The 21,220-nt window shown below is 40.6% G+C and overlaps 1 protein-coding gene across 1 annotated transcript in view; it reads right to left on the minus strand.

The window, feature by feature from the left end:
- RPIA (ribose 5-phosphate isomerase A) overlaps positions 1-21,220 on the minus strand; it is a 69,339-nt gene that overhangs the window by 8,258 nt on the left and 39,861 nt on the right. Inside the window, exons 5-9 of the mRNA XM_003805850.5 lie at positions 10,285-10,344; positions 8,062-8,126; positions 6,942-7,010; positions 6,003-6,144; positions 4,602-4,701 (exon numbers count right to left, since the gene is read on the minus strand). Coding sequence (XP_003805898.1) covers positions 4,602-4,701; positions 6,003-6,144; positions 6,942-7,010; positions 8,062-8,126; positions 10,285-10,344 — 436 coding nt within the window. The remainder of the gene's footprint in view (positions 1-4,601; positions 4,702-6,002; positions 6,145-6,941; positions 7,011-8,061; positions 8,127-10,284; positions 10,345-21,220) is intronic.

Raw genomic sequence — 21,220 nt, forward strand, 5'->3', positions numbered from 1 at the left:
TGGATGGGTAGAATCAGTACTGTGAAAATGACCATATACTGCCAAAAGCATTCTACAAATGCAATGCCATTCCCATCGAAATACCGCCATCATTCTTCACAGAACTAGAAAAAAAATCCTAAAATTCATATGGAAAAACAAAGAGCCCACATAGCCAAAGCAAGACTAAGCAAAAAGAACAAATCTGGAGGCATTACATTACCTGACTTCAAACTACACTATAAGGTCATGGTCACCAAACAGCATGGTACTGGTATAAAAACAGGCATATAGACCAATGGAATAGAATAGAGAAGCCAGAAATAAAGCCAAATACTTACAGCCAACTGATCTTCAACAAAGCAAACAAAAATATCAAGGGGGAAAGGACACCCTATTCAACAAATGGTGCTGGGATAACTGGCAAGCCACATATAGAAGAATGAAACTGGATTCTCATCTCTTATACAAAAAATCAAATCAAGATGGATCAAAGACTTAAATTGAAGACTTGAAACTATAAAAACTCTAAAGGACAACACTGAAAAATCCCTTCTAGACACTGGCTTAGGCAAAGATTTCATGACGAAGAACCCAAAAGCAAATGGAACAAAAACAAAGATAAGTAGGTGGAACTTAATTAAAATAGAGAGCTTCTGCACAACAAAAGGAACAGTCAGCAGAGTAAACAGTCAACCCACAGAGTGGGAGAAAATCTCCACAATCTATACATCTGAAAAAGGACTAATGTCTAGAATATATAAGGAACTCAAATTAGCAAGAAAAAAAATCCCATCAAAAAGTGGGCCAAGGACATGAATAGACACTTCTCAAAAGAAGATATACAAATGGCCAACAAACATATGAAAAAATGCTCAACATCACTAATGTTCAGGGAAATGCAAATCAAAACCACAATGCGATACCATCTTACTCCCGCAAGAATCAAAAAATAATAGATGTTGGCATGGATGCAGTGACAAGGGAATACTTTCACACTGCTGGTGGGAATGTAAACTAGTACAACCACTGTGGAAAACAGTGTGAAGATTCCTTAAAAAACTCAAAAGTAGAACTACCATTTGATCCAGCAAAACCACTACTGGGTATCTACCCAGAGGAAAAGAAGTCATTATATGAAAAGGACATTTGTACACACATGTTGATAGCAGCACAACTTGCAATTTCAACAATATGGAACCAGCCTAAATGCCTATCAACCAATGAGTGGATAAAGAAAATGTGATATATATACACATACACACACACACCATGGAATACTACTCAGCCATAAAAAGGAATGAAATAATGGCATTCACAGCAACCTGGATGGAGTTGGAGACCATAATTCTAAGTGAAGTAACTCAGAGATGGAAACCCAAACATCGTATGTTCTCACTTATAACTGGGAGCTAAGCTATGAGGATGCAAAGGTGTAAGAATGATACAACAGACTCTGGGGACTCAGGGGAAAGGGTGGGAGTGGGACGAGGGAGAAAAGACTACCCATTGGGTACAGTGTACGCTGCTTGGGTAATGGGTGCAACAAAATCTCAGAAATCACCACTAAAGAACTTATCCATATAGCCAAATATCACCTGTTTCCCAACAACTATTGAAATAATTTTAAAAATTAAAAAAAAACTCCCAAAGACAGCTCCCAATAAACAAATGAAATGGAGTAGTGATCGAGTGACGAAAAGCCAACAGGCAGAGCAAAGAGTTGCTGAACACAAATAAAGGTCCCTGGCACCAAACTGTGCCTATGCAACTGGATCCTTCCAAAGATGAGCAAAGTAACCACTCAAGACCCGTTTTCAAAATGTCTGCAATATAAGGAGAAAGCTTCCACTGATCCAAAAAAACAGTTAAATCAGGTTCAGAAAAGGCTTTAAAGAAAGAGCAGAGATGAATGGGCAGCAGTCTAAGGTAAGACTTTAGAGCAACTTCTCTTTCAATTACTGAGATGCTGGGTGTGACTGACCTCCCCCAACTCCCCGATAAAATATAGTGGAAAGAGCAGAGGATGCTAAATGTGAACCTAGGGGAAAGAACTCCAGTAGTCCTGGCCCTTCAATTCAGTCACTCTGCTCTGGGTGGAACACAACAAAACATCAAAGGGAGTTGTTCTCTAAGCGTCCTCACATACTGTGTACGAATGCACATGGTAACAGAGATAAACAGGGAAACTCGCCCTACTTCTATTCTCCTGATACTGGTCCAGCCGTGAATCTAATGGACTCAATCAGGAAAAGAAAAAATGAGAAAAGATACAGCAAACCACTCTGATTGTCCTGTAGATATCACATTATATGATTTAATAGCTAGCCTCTTTTCTCATTTTCCTCACTTTAAGTTCCTAACAAAACTCTGAACGTCTTTAGGATGCAGCTTCTACATACTTTTTTTTGAAGAATCACATATGAGGGAAATTTCCTTACAAAGGACATTTCAGAATCTTAAGAAGCCAAGAAAGGTCTAACCAGGAGCAAGAGTGACACCTAGTGGGCACTGCAAGAACTCCACCTATACGGCAGCCACATTGGTGAGCCCTTTCCTCCTGGGGCCCTGGGTTTGTTTGCATTATCGCGAAGGGCCAGTTCTCCCATTTTACTAACAGTGATTTGCAAATCTTCTCTTCCTCCTACCTTCTTGGCTGTTTAGTTCTTCCACTAAAGAGAGAACACTAACCAAGAAAATGAGTATAAGCCAACTCATGTTTTTGACTTAACGTGGTAAAAGACTATCAATAACAAACTAAAATAAAATTACAAACTAAAGTAGAATTGGGGCCAGGCACAGCGGTTCACACCTGTGATCCTGGCACTTTGGGAGGCCAAGGGAGACACTGAGCCCAGTTCAAGACCAGCCTGGACAACATCGTGAAACCCCGTTTCTATAAAAAATTCAAAATTTAGCCGGTCCTGGTGGTGTGCGTCTGTAGTCCCACCTACTGGCGACGCTGAAATGGGAGAATTGTTTGAGCCCAGGAAGTCAATGCTGCAGTAAACCATGATCACACCACTACACTCCATTCTGGGTGACAGAGCGAGACCCTATCTCAAAAAATTAATAAATAAAGTAGAACTGGAAGAACTAGCTTTTCATTACACAGCTTATATTCACACTATTTTAAATCCCAACTAGCACAGGTGTATCTTAGAATCTTAGTATATTTAATTAATAGTAACAATAGTACCTTTCTTTCAAGGGATTTATTCATTCAACAAACACTTTCCCTTCTGCAATGGGCACGGTTTTAACTCATTTAATCCACCCAACAACCTTATAAGGTAGGCACTAGAATTAACTAGCCCCTTCTACATAGGAAGAAACTCAGGCACAGAGATGTTAACTAACTGCTAAAAGGTAACACGCCAGAGCACAGCTGGGTTAGGATCCTTATCCAGAATAGTCTGCTCCATTAAACTGGCCTGAAAGGTCCTGTCAGCCAGTTCTGGCCCAAGAATACTCCATGGTAGGGAATATTCCGTTAGCCTCTTAGTCTCGCAATATCCTAAGAAGCTGATACCTCTCAAGACTGCCTCCTCCTTTTAATCTCCCTGTATGAGCCCTTGATACCTCCTCTAGCCTGGACCAGGACTCCAGCCTCAACCAGGACTCCAGCCTCATAACTCATCTCTACACTGCCCACCCATCCTTCACGCAGGGCCATCCTGGCTCTTATTCCATCATTCCCTGGCACAGCTGCATTAGAGGCTCCCCAAGGCTCTAAATGTTCATTTCACACAGCCTCTCCTCACCTGGTGCTTCAGCAAGTAAGCATTAAACATTCAGGGTCTAGTGGCAGACAACTTAGGGTGCCCATCTTGGTTCTGTCTTTGGGCAAATGGCTTAACCTTTCTCAGCCAGTGCCCTCCTCTGTAACTACCTCATCAAAGTGGGAATCAAAGGAAATATTTTTAGACGCTTAACACCGTGTTTAACTTATGTTATGCCAAGGCATGGATGAAAAACCACCTCTACACCATAGAACATCCTCACATTCTCCCAAAAAGAAACTTTTTGTGCACTCTAGACTCTTGGTATTGCTCTAGTAGAAATGAGCACATTCTATCTTATTTGTAGGCATGGCTTCTACACACACACACAGATTTCCCCAGGTTTACATCAATTCTCCTTGAGGACAGATTACAAGTCCTCCAGATCGAAGTATCCCCTGTAACATACAGCACAACATCTTGCCTTTGGCATACATCCAATGAATGTGGATTAACTGAGTCATTTTCCCCCCTACTTAAGAAGAGAGCCCACAAAAAAAGGCTGCAGTCCAGCTCCTGGAAGGAAAGGTTCTACCCAAAGATGATGGCCTTATTTCAAGGCAAGTCCCCTCTGAACTTCCATCAGCTTCAGGACTATCCCAACTCAAACAGGCTGTGAAATGCACAAGCAACAAAGCTGCTAGGTAAGCAACAATTGTTGGGGGAAGGGAATATGGCAAAGGAGGTAAAGTTAAAAACCCAAACATGGTATAAAGGGAATTCTTCTTTCCAACCAAGCCTTACAAAGCCCATGTCCATTGTGCCTTCTGTGGCCAGATGTAGGGGCCAGTTATGAAGGGCATGGGTGTGTATATGACTGGTGAACACCACTCATGTTACCTGGGATCATTTTGATAGCTGTGTTCACTTCACTCCATTTGTGTACCCGGTCAAACTTCCAGTCCAAGATAAAATTCCCATTATCTGTCACCACAGGACCCTAGAAGATAATTTTCCACAGTGACCAAGGATGCAGATACAGGTAGGCAAAGAAGGACAGGAAAGTAGAGGGGATAACCAAAGACCAGTATGCATTTTAACCTGCTCCCACCTTATGCTTTCTAGGTGTGCTGTGAAGTGGTAATAAGCAGGAGCTTTGAAATCAGAAAGACTTAGATTGTAGTCTTTTTTTTTTTTTTTGAGAGAGAGAGAATACAAGCCTCTTAACAAATGTATCAAGCTATTTTTACTCACATGAGCTCCCACTATCACTATGTGACCAAGTCACAATTATCACCACATTCCTATCTGATTTCTGGTTCATTGTTCTTACTTCCTTTAGTCCAAAATTCATTGTTCTTATCTGCTTCCTTCAGTTACTACTTGGCTAATAAGAAAAAGGGCAAGAAACAGAGTCCAAAAGACAATAAGAACACTAGCAGCAATGTGGCTTTCAAATAAGAACTCTGACAGGGTCAAGGTTGAACGACTTCTCCATTTCATGCTGCATTTCTTTCATGTGCCGACAATCTGAACGTCAGTCAGAGCACTGTACAACCACTAGGAACAGAACTACGGTGTTTTTTTAAAAGTCACAGAAACACTGGGGACAAAATATATCAAAATAAAAATGTATCAGGGTAGGGTGACAGATCTTTTCGATATCCTCCAAAATGTTTACGTAGTTACATATGTAACTGTGGTTAGCTTCTGGATTGCTGTCTTTGCTTATTTGTTTATTTAAGTATAAAAAGAGGGAAAAGTTCTGCGCAATCCACTTTAGAAGCTAACTCTTCAAACACGAAAAATTTGGACCATCTGGAGAGTATTCCTGGGGAAGAGTTCACACACCCCAAGAAATTCTACTTCTTGTCACATTTAACCACAGAATGAGAGGAAAGAAGAGGGAGAAAAGAAGTTACACCATGGAACCTAAAAAACTTTCTGCTCCAAGCAGGTTCCCAAAGCCAGGGTTTCACAGCTGCCAATCAGGGTGTTCCAGGCCTCAGGCACAAAGGTCAGATCACCTGTGGGATGTCAGAACCTGAGGCACAGAGAAAGAATCACTCCCCTATCTGTACAAAGGAGACGCACTGTATTAAGTGTGGTCTTGTCTACACGAGTTTGAATGCAGAAACTAACAGGCCAACTCTCCGAAAATAAACAAATACATCAATTAAAAATAAATAAAAGCCAATTGCCTGGTGGAAGCACACATGACCTAACTGCAACAGAAGGGAGGACACCACACTGAAAACCTGAGTGCACCCAGCACACCCCCGGCCCAACCAGGCCACTCACAGCCTTGTTGACAGCCATTCGAAGTTCAACCACGCCCCCAAACTTCTGGCTCACAGCTCGGCTCACTGGGACATAGGCCATTGGGATGACCTCGATGGGGATTCCCTTGTGCCACTGATCCCCGAGATTCTTCGAATCTTTCCTGGAAAGAAGGAGTCAGAAAGTACAATAAAAGTAAATAAGCTCAACAGTACAGGCAAACACCAAATTCAGGAATGGGGTTAATGAGATGGTGGGAAGGCAAGGAAAGTGATCAAGGGCAATATACATGGGGCTTCAAATGAATTAGCTGTTTCACTATATAGGAAAAGAGCTATTTGAAATAAATATGACAAAAATGTTAAAATCTGATATTGCTGGCTTGTGGGTATGTAGGTGTTTAATATTTATGCTCGTCCTGTGGCTATATTTCACAAGTAAATATACACATACACATATTTGAAATTAACATGCTCAGCACAAGTGCTTTTGACTACATTCCTTGAAGGAGCATCTGAGAGCCTGGTCAAAGACTATCAACGACACCAGTCACCTGCGGCAAACCCTGACCCGAGAAGAAGCAGGGCATGCTGAGTCACTGCCCGTGGGCAGGGCACACCCTGCCTCCTCTGAGGCTCCCTGTGAGGATCCAGTGAGTGACATGACACATGAGAGCATGCTCTGCTAACAGGGTGACAAGCTGTTTCCCCGTTCCACTGAACACATGAAACAATGCCAGAGATCCTGGCTGTGGATAACAGTGCTGTGATTAGCAACATCTACCTTCAGCCTAGAAGCAGAACATAAGGTCTCCTAGACACTGTACTAAGTCCTAGCCAACAGTCTCAGAAAGTCAGAGAGTCCCTGCAGCTCTCCATTTCCTCTTTCACAAAAATGGGGATGAGGCTTGGGGGTCCAATGTACCTCCACAGTTGGCAGTTCAGACACCAGAAACTGTACCTGAAATCAGCGATCACGATGAAGTGACTAGCATAGCCAGCCACAATCTTCTCCTGGGTCAGGCAGCCTCTGCAGGAAAGAAGCAAAGGAACACAGGAGTAAGACAAAAATCTCAGTTTGGGAACTAAGGTTAAATACAGGAATCCCAAATCCACTCAATCCTGGCACTTAAAGAGAAACTTAACTTTTAATTTTTAAAGGGACATCCCCAGTCCCATCATGCTGCTCCTAGTAAATGGACTCTAGAAACATTACCCTTGTCTGGGAGAAACCTAGAAAGCAGACAAGGTTCCCATTCAGGCCAGGCATAATTCCATCCAAGTGCGTCTGAGAGGGAGCATTGTGTTCAGGGAGACGTCATCTGGACATGGCATGAATGGGAGGGTCTAGAAGCTGAGGAGAGCACGCTTTGAACAACCTGCCCAGTCGACTACTTGCCAATGAGGGTGATGAAGTGGAGAGAGCCCAGAGCACTGAATCAGCAGATTTGGGTCCAGGTCTACCTCTAGGGTTTAGCAGCTAAACTATCTCACATCTGCAGTTGACAGGATTAAGTAACACGTAAGAAAATCTAATAAACAGTAAAGTGTGATTTTAAACAAATGCTGCATCACTCAATAGTCTGCTTGATTATAAGAACCAGCAGAACAGGATTTCACCTTTTTCAACTCACCATTCCCACCACTCCCCAAATCAGCACTTAAGAAATACCCAATTAATGTTTTCCAAAGGAACAAATAATATCCCTAACTGCTCACAGAAGTAAGCACAGCTTTAAAGCAAAAGTCACACACTGGTACCCACAGACCTAACAATCTAGCCCAGTATTATTTTTATTTGGCCTTAAGTTTTTAAAGTCTGAATCAACAAAAGAACACAAATCCACAGAGAATCCATTACGATGAATGATCTCACTAAAGAGGCCCAGGTTCCTTGTCAGTAAATTGCTGTTAATGACCAGAAATGCTGAGTTGGGTCTAGGCCATATGCTATCAATATCCTAGGAGAAAGACAAACTTGCATATGTCACAGTGGCAATTTGTTTATTCTGTATCCATCTTGCTTTGCTAAGGATTAACTGGCAGATACTCTTTAGCACAGAAGCCCCCACAACACTCACCCGCCACCCTTGATGAGATTGAGATCAGCATCTACTTCATCAGCACCATCGATGGCAAGGTCGATCTGTATTGGGGGAAAGGTAAAGATACAAAAACCACTCGAGGGGAGCCTCTGCTAATTGCCTGAGCATGCAATAGCTCATCAGATACTCAGCAGCCCTATTAGCTAATTCTAGTACTCCCATTTAACAAATCAAGAAATTGAGCTACAAGAGGTTAAGCTGCTCCACTAGGATCAAAGGGAAACAGCACAGGACTTGGGACTCTAACCGGGATGCAGTTCTTACCCACAAGACTATGTTCCCTTTTCTCATTGATGGGCTTCTCTGTGGACAAGCTGGCGTTATTTAGAGCACGTGTTCTCAGTGTGGGTGCTATCACCTCCCCCAAGAGGCAAAAATTAGTTTTTGGTGGGGGAATAAAAAATCTTAGACATTACAATGAGTTTTGTCCCACCAAAGGGCCAATACAGTAATATCTGTGCTACTAAATTCCAATGGGGGTGGGAAAAATGCAAAAAAAAAAACTGATTCAGAAGTCTCTGTACTAACTGTGAGCAACCTCACAGGCAATTTTAAGTGGACATGAAGATCAAATGAAGAGATACATAAGAAAGTTGATGAGTTCCCAAACTGGAAATGACTGGGGCATTGCCACTAAGACCCCACTTGTCTGGGCTTGCCTGCTCCCTCTATTAGGAAGCTCCACCACAAGCCCCAAAAGCAGCTGAGGGGCAAATGGGTTCATCTAGCTTTCAAAAATCAAAATCAAGAAAGTTACACATTTCTCATCACTCATGGTACTCTGCATGGACACTGTAGGAACCCCAAGTATATTTTTAAAAACAGCAAGCAGTATGCAGGGTACAAATTCTATTCATGGTGCAGTTACTAAGTTGCTTGGCATGGCTGGCATGGCACAGGTATAAAAAATACAGTTTCATATGGGTCATGCTTGCTTCCAGCCTTTTACAGATTCCAGCCTTTGTCTGAAGTTACAGTAGGCACTGCTCTCCCCAGGCCTGCATTAACCCCAGAGCCAGGCTGCACTGTGGCAATTCTCAGGGGCATGGAAAGTGGCAACCTTTTCTGTCTGGGCTCCAGGCCCACCTTCAGCCCAAACCACTCTCTTCACAGCTGCTGAACACATGATCAGCCTGTGCCCCTGGCTCTGCCCACAGAAATCCCCAAGTCCTTCCCATAGTTCTTACTAACCCCTGTGAGGCCCGTGTGTATGACAGAAACATGGGCTACCAGATCACCATCAAGTCTCAACCTGCCTGGTTTTCCAGGTGCCATAAAACCACCCCACTTTTCCTATCCAGCTTTGCTTTCCCTCTCCCCACTATGCACCAACGCAGTACACTCACTCTGTCCTATCACCCCAGCCAGTCCGAGCAGTGTCCATTTGCCCACATGGAGCTGTTCCTGTGGTTCCCATCTACCACTCTCTGGAATGTTCTCTCCTGCCCCTGCCACCTGGCCTTTATAGCCCAATTCAAACTTTACCTCTTCCCAAAAAACTCAAACTAGCATTAGTCTAGAAGAGATGTGCCTGAGTTCAAATTCTGATTCTGCCACTTAAGACCTGTGGCATTAGCCATATGACTTACCCTCTCTGTGCCTTTTTCACATCTATAAAATGGGAAAATTATGGTATCCTATCTTCAAGAATACTGGAGATAAAACAGTTTAATACAGGTACAGCACTTAGCACAAAAGCTGGTACATAATAATGGCTCAGAAAATGCCAGGTAGGGTTTGTGATGTTGCTCACCCTCACCAACGTCAGTCTCCTCTGGACTGCCCCTGTGTTAGTGTTTACCACAAAACTTAGTTTTAATATTTTCAAATGTCCATGGCTGCCTCAGATGATTCTTCCTTATTTCCACTTAGTGGCAAGCTCCATGAGCTGGCTCACTCTTATACCTCTGCACAAAGACCTCAGGAAGCCCTGGATATAGCCCTGGGCTTGCCCACTTCCCTTCACTACATTCACACTGAGCCCTCGGGGTTAAACCACAAGGAATGTGGTGGAAAGGAACCACCTCGGCACTTGTGACCTCAGCCAAAATTAATACTCAAGGTCCCAGGAGAAAACTTGGTACAACTAACTGACATCTTCCCTAGATTTTACAAGATATCTGGAGCCCATGAACAAGTGACAGCCATAAAAAAGCGGAAAGAAATACGCAGTGGTCTGCCTCTGAGTGGCAATCTTACCTCTGGGTGTCGATCCAGATCACTGAGGGTCAAGCCATACTGCAGGATGAGCTGGCGGGCCTGCAGAGGACAGGGAAGAGCAACCATGATCATTTACTTGAGTTCATGGCAAGGATTCTCAGAATTCTTCCGGATTTAAGTGTCCCAAGTCCTACCCAGGCCCTCTCCCAAAGCCCAGCATGGCCCACCATGAGGTAGGAGATCTAGCCCCATGAATGGCAAAACTAACTGCTGATTCAACCTGGGAGCTGGGAAAAGGCAAACAGCACAGCAAAGACCCTGTTCCAATGCGAAGCTAAGAGCTCCTCGTCAGTGACTTGTGATGAAAGAGAATGCCACGGCATCCTAAAGCTTCTGGCAAAACAAGTGTGACAAAAAATTCCTAACATAGAACCAAATCCACAACTTACTACAAAGGTTTTAAAACAATCCAATGGTATAAAAACAGACTGAGGAAGATCATTATGAATGGACACGGAGTGGTTTCCAGCCCACACTGTTAAGTAAATATGAGGAAAAGAATATATACACTTAAAAATGCCAGAATTCAGAAAGACTAAGTGAGGAAGTCAGCAAATTTAGCACACTAGACTGGGAGAGATTTAGGATGTTTGTGAGAAAGTCAGCACCACTGACGTTATAGTCAAGCTTCAGAGCTAACCTTCTTAAAAAGGTGACAAAAGGGAGAACAGTGGTTACAGCCATCAAATTTTGGCTCTGAGCAGGATTCGTAGCTGGAATAAAGGTACCTCAAACCTTCATGTTTGAATGCCCAAGTCCCAGTGATGTGGGTTTATGTTCATGTCATTGCTTATAATGCACAGAAACCAAAGGATGGAAAACTTTTTTGTAAAGACAAGCCTTCACAACGTTTTCTGCTAAAAACAAAAAGCACCTGAGATTAAGAATCAGAAGGTCCAGGTTCTAATCTTAAATGAGCCAGCCCTGTGACCCTTGGCAATTTTTCTCATCTATAAAAAGGTAGGGACAGATGAAATGACCGAGGCCAACCTTCTAATCTAAAATCGTAAGACTCTAAGGCTAAAACATAAAGATCTTGAAAATTGTAATGTTGGATCCTGATTCAAACAAACTAAAAAATATACTTTTAAAGGATAAGACAATAAAAAAACTTTGAACCCCAGATTTGATGTTATTAAAAATTATTGATGTTATTAGAAATTATTGCTCTTTTTAATATTGTTGTGATGTTTAAAAGACTCCCCATTTTCCAGAGAGACATATGAAATATATACAATGAAATGATATTATGCCTGGAATTTGTTTCTAAATAACAAGAGTCAGGGGGATATTTAGGTATGGATGAAATAGGATTGGCTGTGAACTGATAATTATTGAAACTGGATGCTGAGTACATGGAAGTTCATCTTATTGTTCTCTCTCCTTTCTAAACTTTGAAATTTGCCATAATAAAAAGCTAAAATAAAATGCTGGCTGAATAAGCAAGTTCAAAAAAAACCTTATGATTTTGAACTTATTAAAGAGAAATATATGCTGAAAAGGAAAACAGCAAAAATAGTATTGCTAGATTATTTCTTAATTCTTAGATTTCTCCAGAAGTACTATCAGAACTATGCAGCCGTTAAAAACAAAAAGAGAGAGAGATCACGTCCTTTTCAGGAACATGGATGGAGCCAGAGGCCATTATCCTTAGCAAACTAGCGCAGGAACAGAAAACCAAATACCACATGTTCTCACTTGTAAGTGGGAGCTAACAGAGGGCAACAATACACACTGGGGCTGACTGAAGGATAGAGGGTGGAGGGTGGGAGGAAGGAGACGATCAGGGAAAATAACTAATGGGTACTAGGCTTAACACCTGGGTGACAAAATAATCTGTACAGCAAACCCCCATGACATGAGTTTACCTACATAACAAACCTGCACATGTACCCCTGAACTTTAAAGTTTAAAAAAGTAAAAGTAGTTTTAGAGAAACCATCCTAACTTCAGATCTGAGACTACAAAAACATTGGAAAGTGGCCTCAAAGAGGGCCCCAATAATCCTCACCTCCTGACATTCATCTCTTTGGATCATCCCTTCCCATTGTCCCAGAGTTAGTCTGTGTGAGTGACCAATGGCACAAAGCGGAGGTGATGATATGACACTTCTGAGATTAGTTTACAGAGAACGCTGCAGAGGGAGGGCAGGGGTAAGGCTGCAGACTGGCATGCTCCTCTCTCTCTCTCGCATGCACACACATGCACGCGTGCGCACACACACACACACACACACACACACAAGAGGTATTAAACCAATCATTAACGCATCGCTAACAGCCATGCGCGGTGGCTCATGCCCATAATCCCAGCACTTTGGGAGGCCAAGGTGGGTGGATCACTTGAGGCCAGGAGTTCAAGACCAGTCTGACCAACATGGTGAAACCCCATCTCTACTAAAAATACAAAAATTAGCTAGGCATCATGGTACCTGTAACCCTAGCTACTCAGGAGGCTGAGGCAGGAGGATCATCTGAGACCAGGAGGTGGAGGGTGGCAGTGAGCCGAGATAGTGTCACTGCACTCCAGCCTGGGCGAGAGAGCAAGACTCTTTTCTCAAAAACAAACAAAAAAAACCCCACACTGCTAACTGATAAGGACGTTTTAAAAATAGCTGTCATGTCCTGGACAAGGAGTTGGCTCTCCTTCCCCTAAAAGGCACATTATCTCTACTTCTTCTCTACCATATACTTACAAAATATTGCATACATGAATGTAGCATTAATTCTTTGAATATTTGTGGAGTGCCAGGCACCACACCAGAAACTGAAGATAGTAACACACACTCTCCATGCACAAGGGCCTCTCTATTCTTATACAAATGAATATACCTTAAATCAGGGGTGTCCAGCCTTTTGGTTTCCCTGGGTCACACTGGAAGAATAATTGTCTTGGGCCACACATAAAATGCACTAACACTACCAATAGCTGGTGAGCTTAAAAAAAAAAAAATTACAAAAAAACTCAATGTTTTAAGAAAGTTTATGAATTTGTGTTGGACCACATTTAAAGCCATCTTGGGCCACGAGTTGGACAAGCTTGCCTTAAATGATCACTAGAACCAACTGAGCTATGCCTCCTCACCACAACCACCAGCCGCCCACCCCAGTACCTGACCAAAGCCTGGCACATGAGAAGGGCCTGGTCGGTGAGCACTGTCTGTTTCTGCAGCTGGGAGGCCCACTGTGATTCCCCTGCATACCCCCATACTCCACCCTCAACTTCTGCAAGCCCTGAGACTCTCCCATCTTCCCCAACAGACAATAAGCAACAACACAAGGGGAGCATCTGTACTCCCTTTAAAACAGTTCTGTGCCCCAATTCACAACACGAGGCTCAGGAATTCTGCCGGTTTGTTAAAACGGTCAACTGAAGTCTGGGCCCCTGTACAATGACTTCAAGATCCCACTAGGAGAGAACACTTTAAGCCTGTTCCCATCAGCAAGTTCTCCAACTCTCCCTTCTCCCAACCTGTGACTTGCCTCCCCGCAGGAGTGGTCCAGAAGCTCTACAGAGAAGTCCTGATTACAAATGGTGTGAGCCTCATCCTTCCTGAATGTTAGGTTGAATTGTGTTCCCCCCAAAAAAGATCTATTGGAGTTCTAAGCCTCAGTACTTCAGAATGTGATGTTTTATGGAGACAGTGTCTTTAGAGAGGTAATCAAATTCAAATGAGGCCATTAGAGTAAGCTCTAAATCAGTATGACTGATGTCCCTATTAAAAGCGGAAATTTTGACACAGAAACAAACAGGCCCACAGGGAGAACAACATGTGAACATGCAGGCAGAGATCGGGGGATGGGCCTACAAGCCAAGGAACACCAAAGGATATCAGCAACCCACCGAGAGAGTTAGGAGGAAGGCACAGGACAGATTCTCCTTCACAGTCTCAGAGAACCAATTCTGCCAACACCTTCATCTCAGACTTCTAGCCTCCAGAACTCTGAGACAACACATTTCTGTTTTTTTTTTTAAGCTATTCAGTCTGTGGAACCTTGTTATGGCAGCCTTGGCAAACTGATGCATGGAGTTCAACAAACAGCATAAGGGTTTTGACCCACTACTGGCTCAGTGAGCATATGCAGCCTCTGGTGCTCCACTGAGATCTGCATCTGCTAGACACCAGAAGCTTCTAACAGGGAAGCAAAAGGGTCTCCGGAGCGTGTAGAGTAAACACCCCTGCCTGCCTCTTCTGGCCAGAGCTCTGGAAAGTGCAAGGAGCAGGAAAGCTAATGATTAGCTTGTGATTCTGAAGAAAGGCAAGAAGCAAACCCCACAGCTGGTACCTCTAAACGTCTCATGATTAGGGACAGTGGCACTTGGCAGGCTACTGGTACTTCTGTTTTCCCTTCATTTTACAATAAAACCTGAAAATGTAGTTTTATTATTTCACAAAATGTGGTTTTCAGGTTTTATGGTGCTTACATAGTAGAAGCATAAACATTTTCCCTTCTACTACCTAATCAAGGTAGAACCGAAGGCAGAGTGAGCAATAAATGCTGTTTTTGGTTTAAACCAGTTCTGGCTTTCAGGTACTTTACCTTCTTCTTTACCTTCTACCTTTAAAGTTAAAGGCCTTTAATTTTAAAGAGCAAATCCACCAAAATCATTTAAATCCCTACAGGTTTACTTGTTTAAAAAGTAGGGCATGAAACTGTTAGGGCTCAGGATACCCCAAAATAAAAGCCTCAGAAACATCCTCAGGAGCTGCCAGGCACAGTGGTTCACTCCTGTAATCCCAGCACTTTGGAAGGCCGAGGTGGGCAGATCACCTGAGGTCGGGAGTTCGAGACCAGCCTTGCCAACATGGTGAAACCCCATCTCCAGTAAAAATACAAAAAAATTAGCCAGGTGTGTTGCCATATGCTTGTAATCCCATCTACTAGGGAAGCTGAGGCATTAGAATCACTTGAACCTGGGAGGTGGAGGTTGAAGTGAGCCGAGATCACACCACTGCACTCCAGCCTGGGTGACAGAGTGAGATTCTGTCTCAAAAAAACAAAACAAAACAAAGAAAAAAGAAAGAAACATATTCAGAGGCAAAAGTTTCTTTCAATTATTCTGCCCTCCTGACTCTGGCCTCTCATGCTCCTGAGGATAGCCATAGAAACTAGAATCCCTCCTCCCCAAAGCAGGTCACAGAAACAACCACCACTTTCCTTTTCCCTTTTCCCCAAAGCCAGACATAAAACTGTGAAAGGAAAATAAAACTTGAGGCCCCAAAATCACTCAAGGTGGGAACTGCTTAGGGCAAACCTGTCTCCCATTCTATTCAAAGTCACCCCTCTGCTCACTGTGATAAATGCATATCTAATTGCCTCCTTTGGAAAGGCTAATCAGATGCTCAAAAGAATGCAACCATTTGTCTCTTATATACTTATGACCTGGAAGCTCCCTTCCAGCTTCAAGTCTTCCCGCCTTTGCTTGAGTTGTCCCACCTTTCCAGACCAAACCAATGTTCATCTTGCATATATTGATTAACACCTCATGTCTCCCTAAAATGTACAAAACCAAACTGTGCTCTGACCACCTTGGGCACATGTCGTCAGGACCTCCTGAGGTGTGTCACAGGCACGTGTCCTCAACTTTGGCAAAATAAACTTTCTAAATTACCTGAAACCTGTCTCAGATTTTCAGGGTTGACATTTTGGTAACCACAGAGGGATTCTGAGTAGAGGTACCCCTGACCTTTGACAAATCTATCAGTGCTTAGTACCAACCAGCATGAGCTAATTTTATGGCTCAAACCAACAGGACAATTTGCTGAGGTCTGGGAGTACACCCTCCAGAGAATCCCTGATCTCCCCAAATCTGGTCAAAATCTAAAGTTTATTTTGCTGTACAACTCCCCCAACCTTTTTGTTTTTTGGAGTTTTACTTGCTTCCAACAAGGAATGCAAGATTTCCTGTTTCCATGACGATGGAAGGCAGGTAACTCCTTTATGGAGTTTGAGGTCACTCCCAGCAGGGAATATGAGTTCAACATTTTTTGTTGTTTTTTTCCTCCTGCTTCTAGAGCGGTAGAAAGCAGTCTTTAGCCTGAGACCCATCCCTAGGTAAGTAGTTGAATTGGGGTTTTCTCTTGTCTAAAGCTTAACAACTAGTTGGTCTTAATCTCTCCTTACCATTAGAGCACTCGGTGATCATATTGTTAGGGTTTTTATTATTGTTGTTTTTTGCAGTCTTTCTCCCAACAGATTTGACCAACTCTACCTGACTTGATCAAATCCAAGCAAGAATTCCAAATTATGGGTAACAAACCCTTTCTAATTTCGCTAAAATTCCTCGCAGCTGCAAAAGAGGGAAAAATAAACAAACAAACAAAAAACTATGCACTTGGTTTCTGTTTGCTTCCTGTCTTAAAAAAACAAACAAATGTTCTTTCATTTACTTCTCTTCCACCCTATACCTCCTTCTTCCCCCTTTGCCATCTGCAGTACCAAAAAAAGTCTAGAGGTTTATAATGAGTTGAACCCCTTTAAAGAATTCAGAACAAAGGTGCCACTCATCACAGTTGGGGTTGTTCTGTTTTCTTTGCAGAGTTTCAAGAGTCATGGGCAGATTCTTCTTAGGTCTAAAGCTCTGTTTTCCTGTATTGGGTGACCTGACCTCTTTGGCTGTGGGGGCACCAGAGATCACCTTGTACTGTGAGAGGATCTGACCATGGCATGTATAATGGCAAATGAGACAAAGGACTGTTACGTCTTTGTTTCAAAGCTAAACTACAAACTAAGTTCCTCCCAAAGACCAGGAATGAACAAGGACAGCGTAAAGGTTAGAAGCAAGATGGAGTCCGTTAGGTCCTATCGTCTTCACTGTCTCAGAATTTTGCAATGGAAAGTTTCATAACTTTAAATAATGACTATCAAACTTTTCATAAATAATCTAAACAATTAAAATAAGTAAATGTAATGGGATAAATACTTGTAGACAAACTTGTCATAATTTAGAATCTAAAGTTAAATTATAGATATTTTATTATTTGGGTATTTTCCAATAAAAATATATTGTAGGAAAATATTCTTTCAAAAATAAGTGTCCTTAAAAAGGTGAACAATTTTTGTTTGGTTCAAAGCTTTTTTAAAGGTTATGTATAAAACAAGTTGTAAAAGGAACCACAAAATAAGAGAGATGTAAAGAAAGCTATAAAAAAAAGGGTTTTTTTGGTGAAAAAGCTTAAAGAGAAATAATTTTGTATGAGAAAAAATCTTGTATGGTTAATTTGGGCCTAGAATAAAATGACTGGTTGTTTAAGAAAGAGGTATGTTCAGGACAAACCAGAAAGTCCAAGCATGTCATGAAGAGTCTAAGACACAATAAAAGGATTAAAAAAAAAAAAACTTTTATAGATCAAGCCATCTATAATTAAACACAAATTATAATGGTCTTTCTGGAGATTGGGTTTGATATTTTAAAAAACCATTTATATACTAAAGAATTTATTAGAACAGTAAGGGATTGATTTCTTAAGGGATCTACTCTTAATAAATTATTAGAGATTTTAATTATGTTTTTAAATAAATATATGTATTTAAAGATATATTTGTTATTAATATATGTTTCAATACATAATTATAATTATATAATATATATGAACTCATCCTTTTTTATGGCTGCATTCCATGGTGTATATGCACCACATTTTCTTTATCCAGTCTATCACTGATGGGCATTTGGACTGGTTCCAAGTCTTTGCTATTGTGAATAGTGCTGCAAAAAACATGTGTGCATGTGGGGGTGTGTGTGTGTGTGTATGTGTGTGTGTATATATAATATATATCTAAAATATATCTATTATGTTTTATATTAACATATATTAATTATAATAATAAAACAATATACTAATATGTTGTATTTTATATTATACTAATTATATTAATAAAATATGATTATATTAGTAATATAATTAATATATTTATAAGTATTAAAGTATAATTATTAAATTTATTTTCTTTTTTTTAAATTATACTTTAAGTTCTGGAATACATGTGCAGAATGTGCAGTTTTGTTACATAGGTATATACATGCCACGGTGGTTTGCTGTACCCATCCACCCATCATCTACATTAGGTATTTCTCCTAATGCTATTCCTCCCCTAGCCCCTCACCCCCTGACAGGCCCCAGTGTGTGATGTTCCCCTCCCTGTGTCCATGTGTTCTCATTATTCAACTCCCACTTATGAGTGAGAACATGCAGTGTTTGGTTTTCTGTTCTTGTGTTAGTTTGCTAAGAATGATGGTTTCCAGCTTCATCCATGTCCCTGCAAAGGACATGAACTCATCCTTTTTTATGATTGCATAGTATTCCAAGGTGTATATGTGCCACATTTTCTTTATCCAGTCTATTATTGATGGGCATTTGGGCTGGTTCCAAGTCTTTGCTATTGTGAATAGTGCTGCAATAAACATACGTGTGCATGTGTCTTTATAGTACAATGATTTATAATCCTTTGGGTATATACCCAGTAATGGGATTGCTGGGTGAAATGGTATTTCTGGTTCTAGATCCTTGAGGAATTGCCACACTGTCTTCCACAATGGTTGAACTAATTTACACTCTCACCAACAGTGTAAAAGCATTCCTATTTCTCCACATCCTCTCCAGCATCTGTTGTTTCCTGACTTTTTAATGATAGCCATTCTAACCAGTGTGAGATGGTATCTCATAACTATTAAATATATTTCTATATATTTAAATAATATATATTTAAAATATATTTAATAATGTATTTTAAAATAATTTAAATTATTTAATTTTGTTTTAGAAGTTTGACATTTATTACATCTCACCATTTTCAGTTTTCTCTCCCCTTTTAAAAGGAGCAAAGTAATAATGTTCTCCAACTCATTTTCAGCTCATGTAAGTTTTTTTCCCCTCAAGTTCCATTTGTTGTGGCCTGATGCTAACAATAATTTCTTAAAGGTCTAAAGGAAATGTTTTCTTCCAACATAATATTCTGTACACTGCAGAAGGTCTTTCCTTTTGCCTTTTGGTAACTGGCCTAACAGATTTTACGTTTTATGGAAATAATTCCTATGGCATTAAGTTTTGGTTTGCTTACGAAAAAAAACTGAGACAAATTTTTTTTTAAATTAAGGTTATTACATCCACGTATCTTTTTGTATGTGCTTTTGAAGTTCTTGTAACATTAAGTTGCAGGGCTTTGACTCTTGGGTCTGAGAAGGATACCAAGTCCTGTAAAATCTTAAATACTGACAGTAATTAAAGCCTCATCATCAGGCCCCATAGAAGATGCCAATCAAAATAAACTGCATTCCTGAGACACAGGCCAGAAATTAAAGCTATTCAACTCCTCAATGCCAAGGGACTACTGTGGAACAGGTGGGTGTGTGAGATTGTAAGGGCCAATTTTGAGAGATAAAATAAGTTCAGTTTCACTATAAATCAAACATTAATGTCAAAAGCACACTGATGCAAGACCAGCATATGGGCACCTGGGTCAGATTAACAAGGTTATCTTGAGGCATTAACCGACTCCTTAATAAAGGTTATAAAGTCTATAAAAGACTTATGGAAGTTATATCTTATGTTCAAGATTAAAATTTTATAAATTGTTTATACATTTTGGAAAACAAATTTAATTAGCTTCATGTTTTTATTAGGGCTTATTGTTTGGCAAATTAAGTCTCCTCTCTCAAAAAATGAAGGTTTTTGACTTTTTTTTTTTAAAATCCTTAGGTTATCACTTTGGTTAAATGAATGACTTATTTTACAATGACCTGTGATCCTCTTTTGTGATATCAAGTGTTTTAAACCTTTGATATTTGACAATATTTCCAAAATCAAATTACAAATTATGTCTTTTTCTGACCTAATTAATCCTTTAAGATACCAGGTTCCCTAAAATCTAAAACAATGACATAATTTGGCTTATTTGGTATAAAAATTATACAGGAAGCATTGTCAAATATGAAATGGTGTTTGCTTTTCTCTGGGCTGTATTTGTATAAATGTTATTGGTATGTGTTCCAAAATTATGGGAAACTCCTATAATTCTGATATGACTTAATGTATGTTATCGGTAATAATTATAATTGTTATGTTAAATTACTATGTGCCACAGAGGTAACAAATCTCCTTGTCAACTGTGTCTTGACTATAGCTGCCCTAAAACTTTTTGTCATCCATGACAATTGTTGTCTTGTTTGGTCCTCTTTAGAAGGCGGCTTTATAATCAGCTATAAAACTCTTAACAGGTGCTCTTGAATACAAGTTTCTCACAACTTTAGAGATTGTAACATCAGAATAAAGGAAAAACTTTCAGGACTCAGAGAGCTGAAATATTCATGAATATCAAGCAGAACAGTAATTAACTGCAGGGACTAAACTAATAGAAGTCTGAAGTAATCTTTTTAACGTTTTGCTTAAGACGTTGCTGATCCTTTCTTTTATTTTTCAGAGTCAAAAAAACTTCTTTTAAGCTATTTATAGCTTTTAACAATTTAGTAAAGTATACTCTTATGAACCAAATTTGGGGCATATTTGTTTTTCTCTACCTGATTTCTATAAAACTTGGGGAGTATTTGTGACTATTCTTACCTTATGACAATACAGTTATTTGCATAAGTGCAATAAGAATCTGTTTTCATTTGTAATGGGGCACAATTAAAGAAACTGGTTATTTTACCAAGGCTTTAACTTGAATGGTGTGTCTTCCACAAAGAAATCAAACTGACTTATGGAGCCCCTTGGAAAAACTGACCTTACACCTTTGTCTATGCAGTCCCTGTACAGGATTCCTGAGCTGTGGTAAGTAAAGAATGTCACTTTCTGACAGGCCTAGGAGGCCCAAGTTTATCTTGGAACCTCAAGAGGAAAGGAATTCACCCAACTCATAGTATTTGATGGTACAAATCCATAATGGCTGGGCTCGGCTTTAAAAAAGGAGTCTTA

The sequence above is a fragment of the Pan paniscus genome, chromosome 12 (assembly GCF_029289425.2).
Source record: "Pan paniscus chromosome 12, NHGRI_mPanPan1-v2.0_pri, whole genome shotgun sequence".
Classification (NCBI taxonomy): Eukaryota; Metazoa; Chordata; class Mammalia; order Primates; family Hominidae; genus Pan; species Pan paniscus.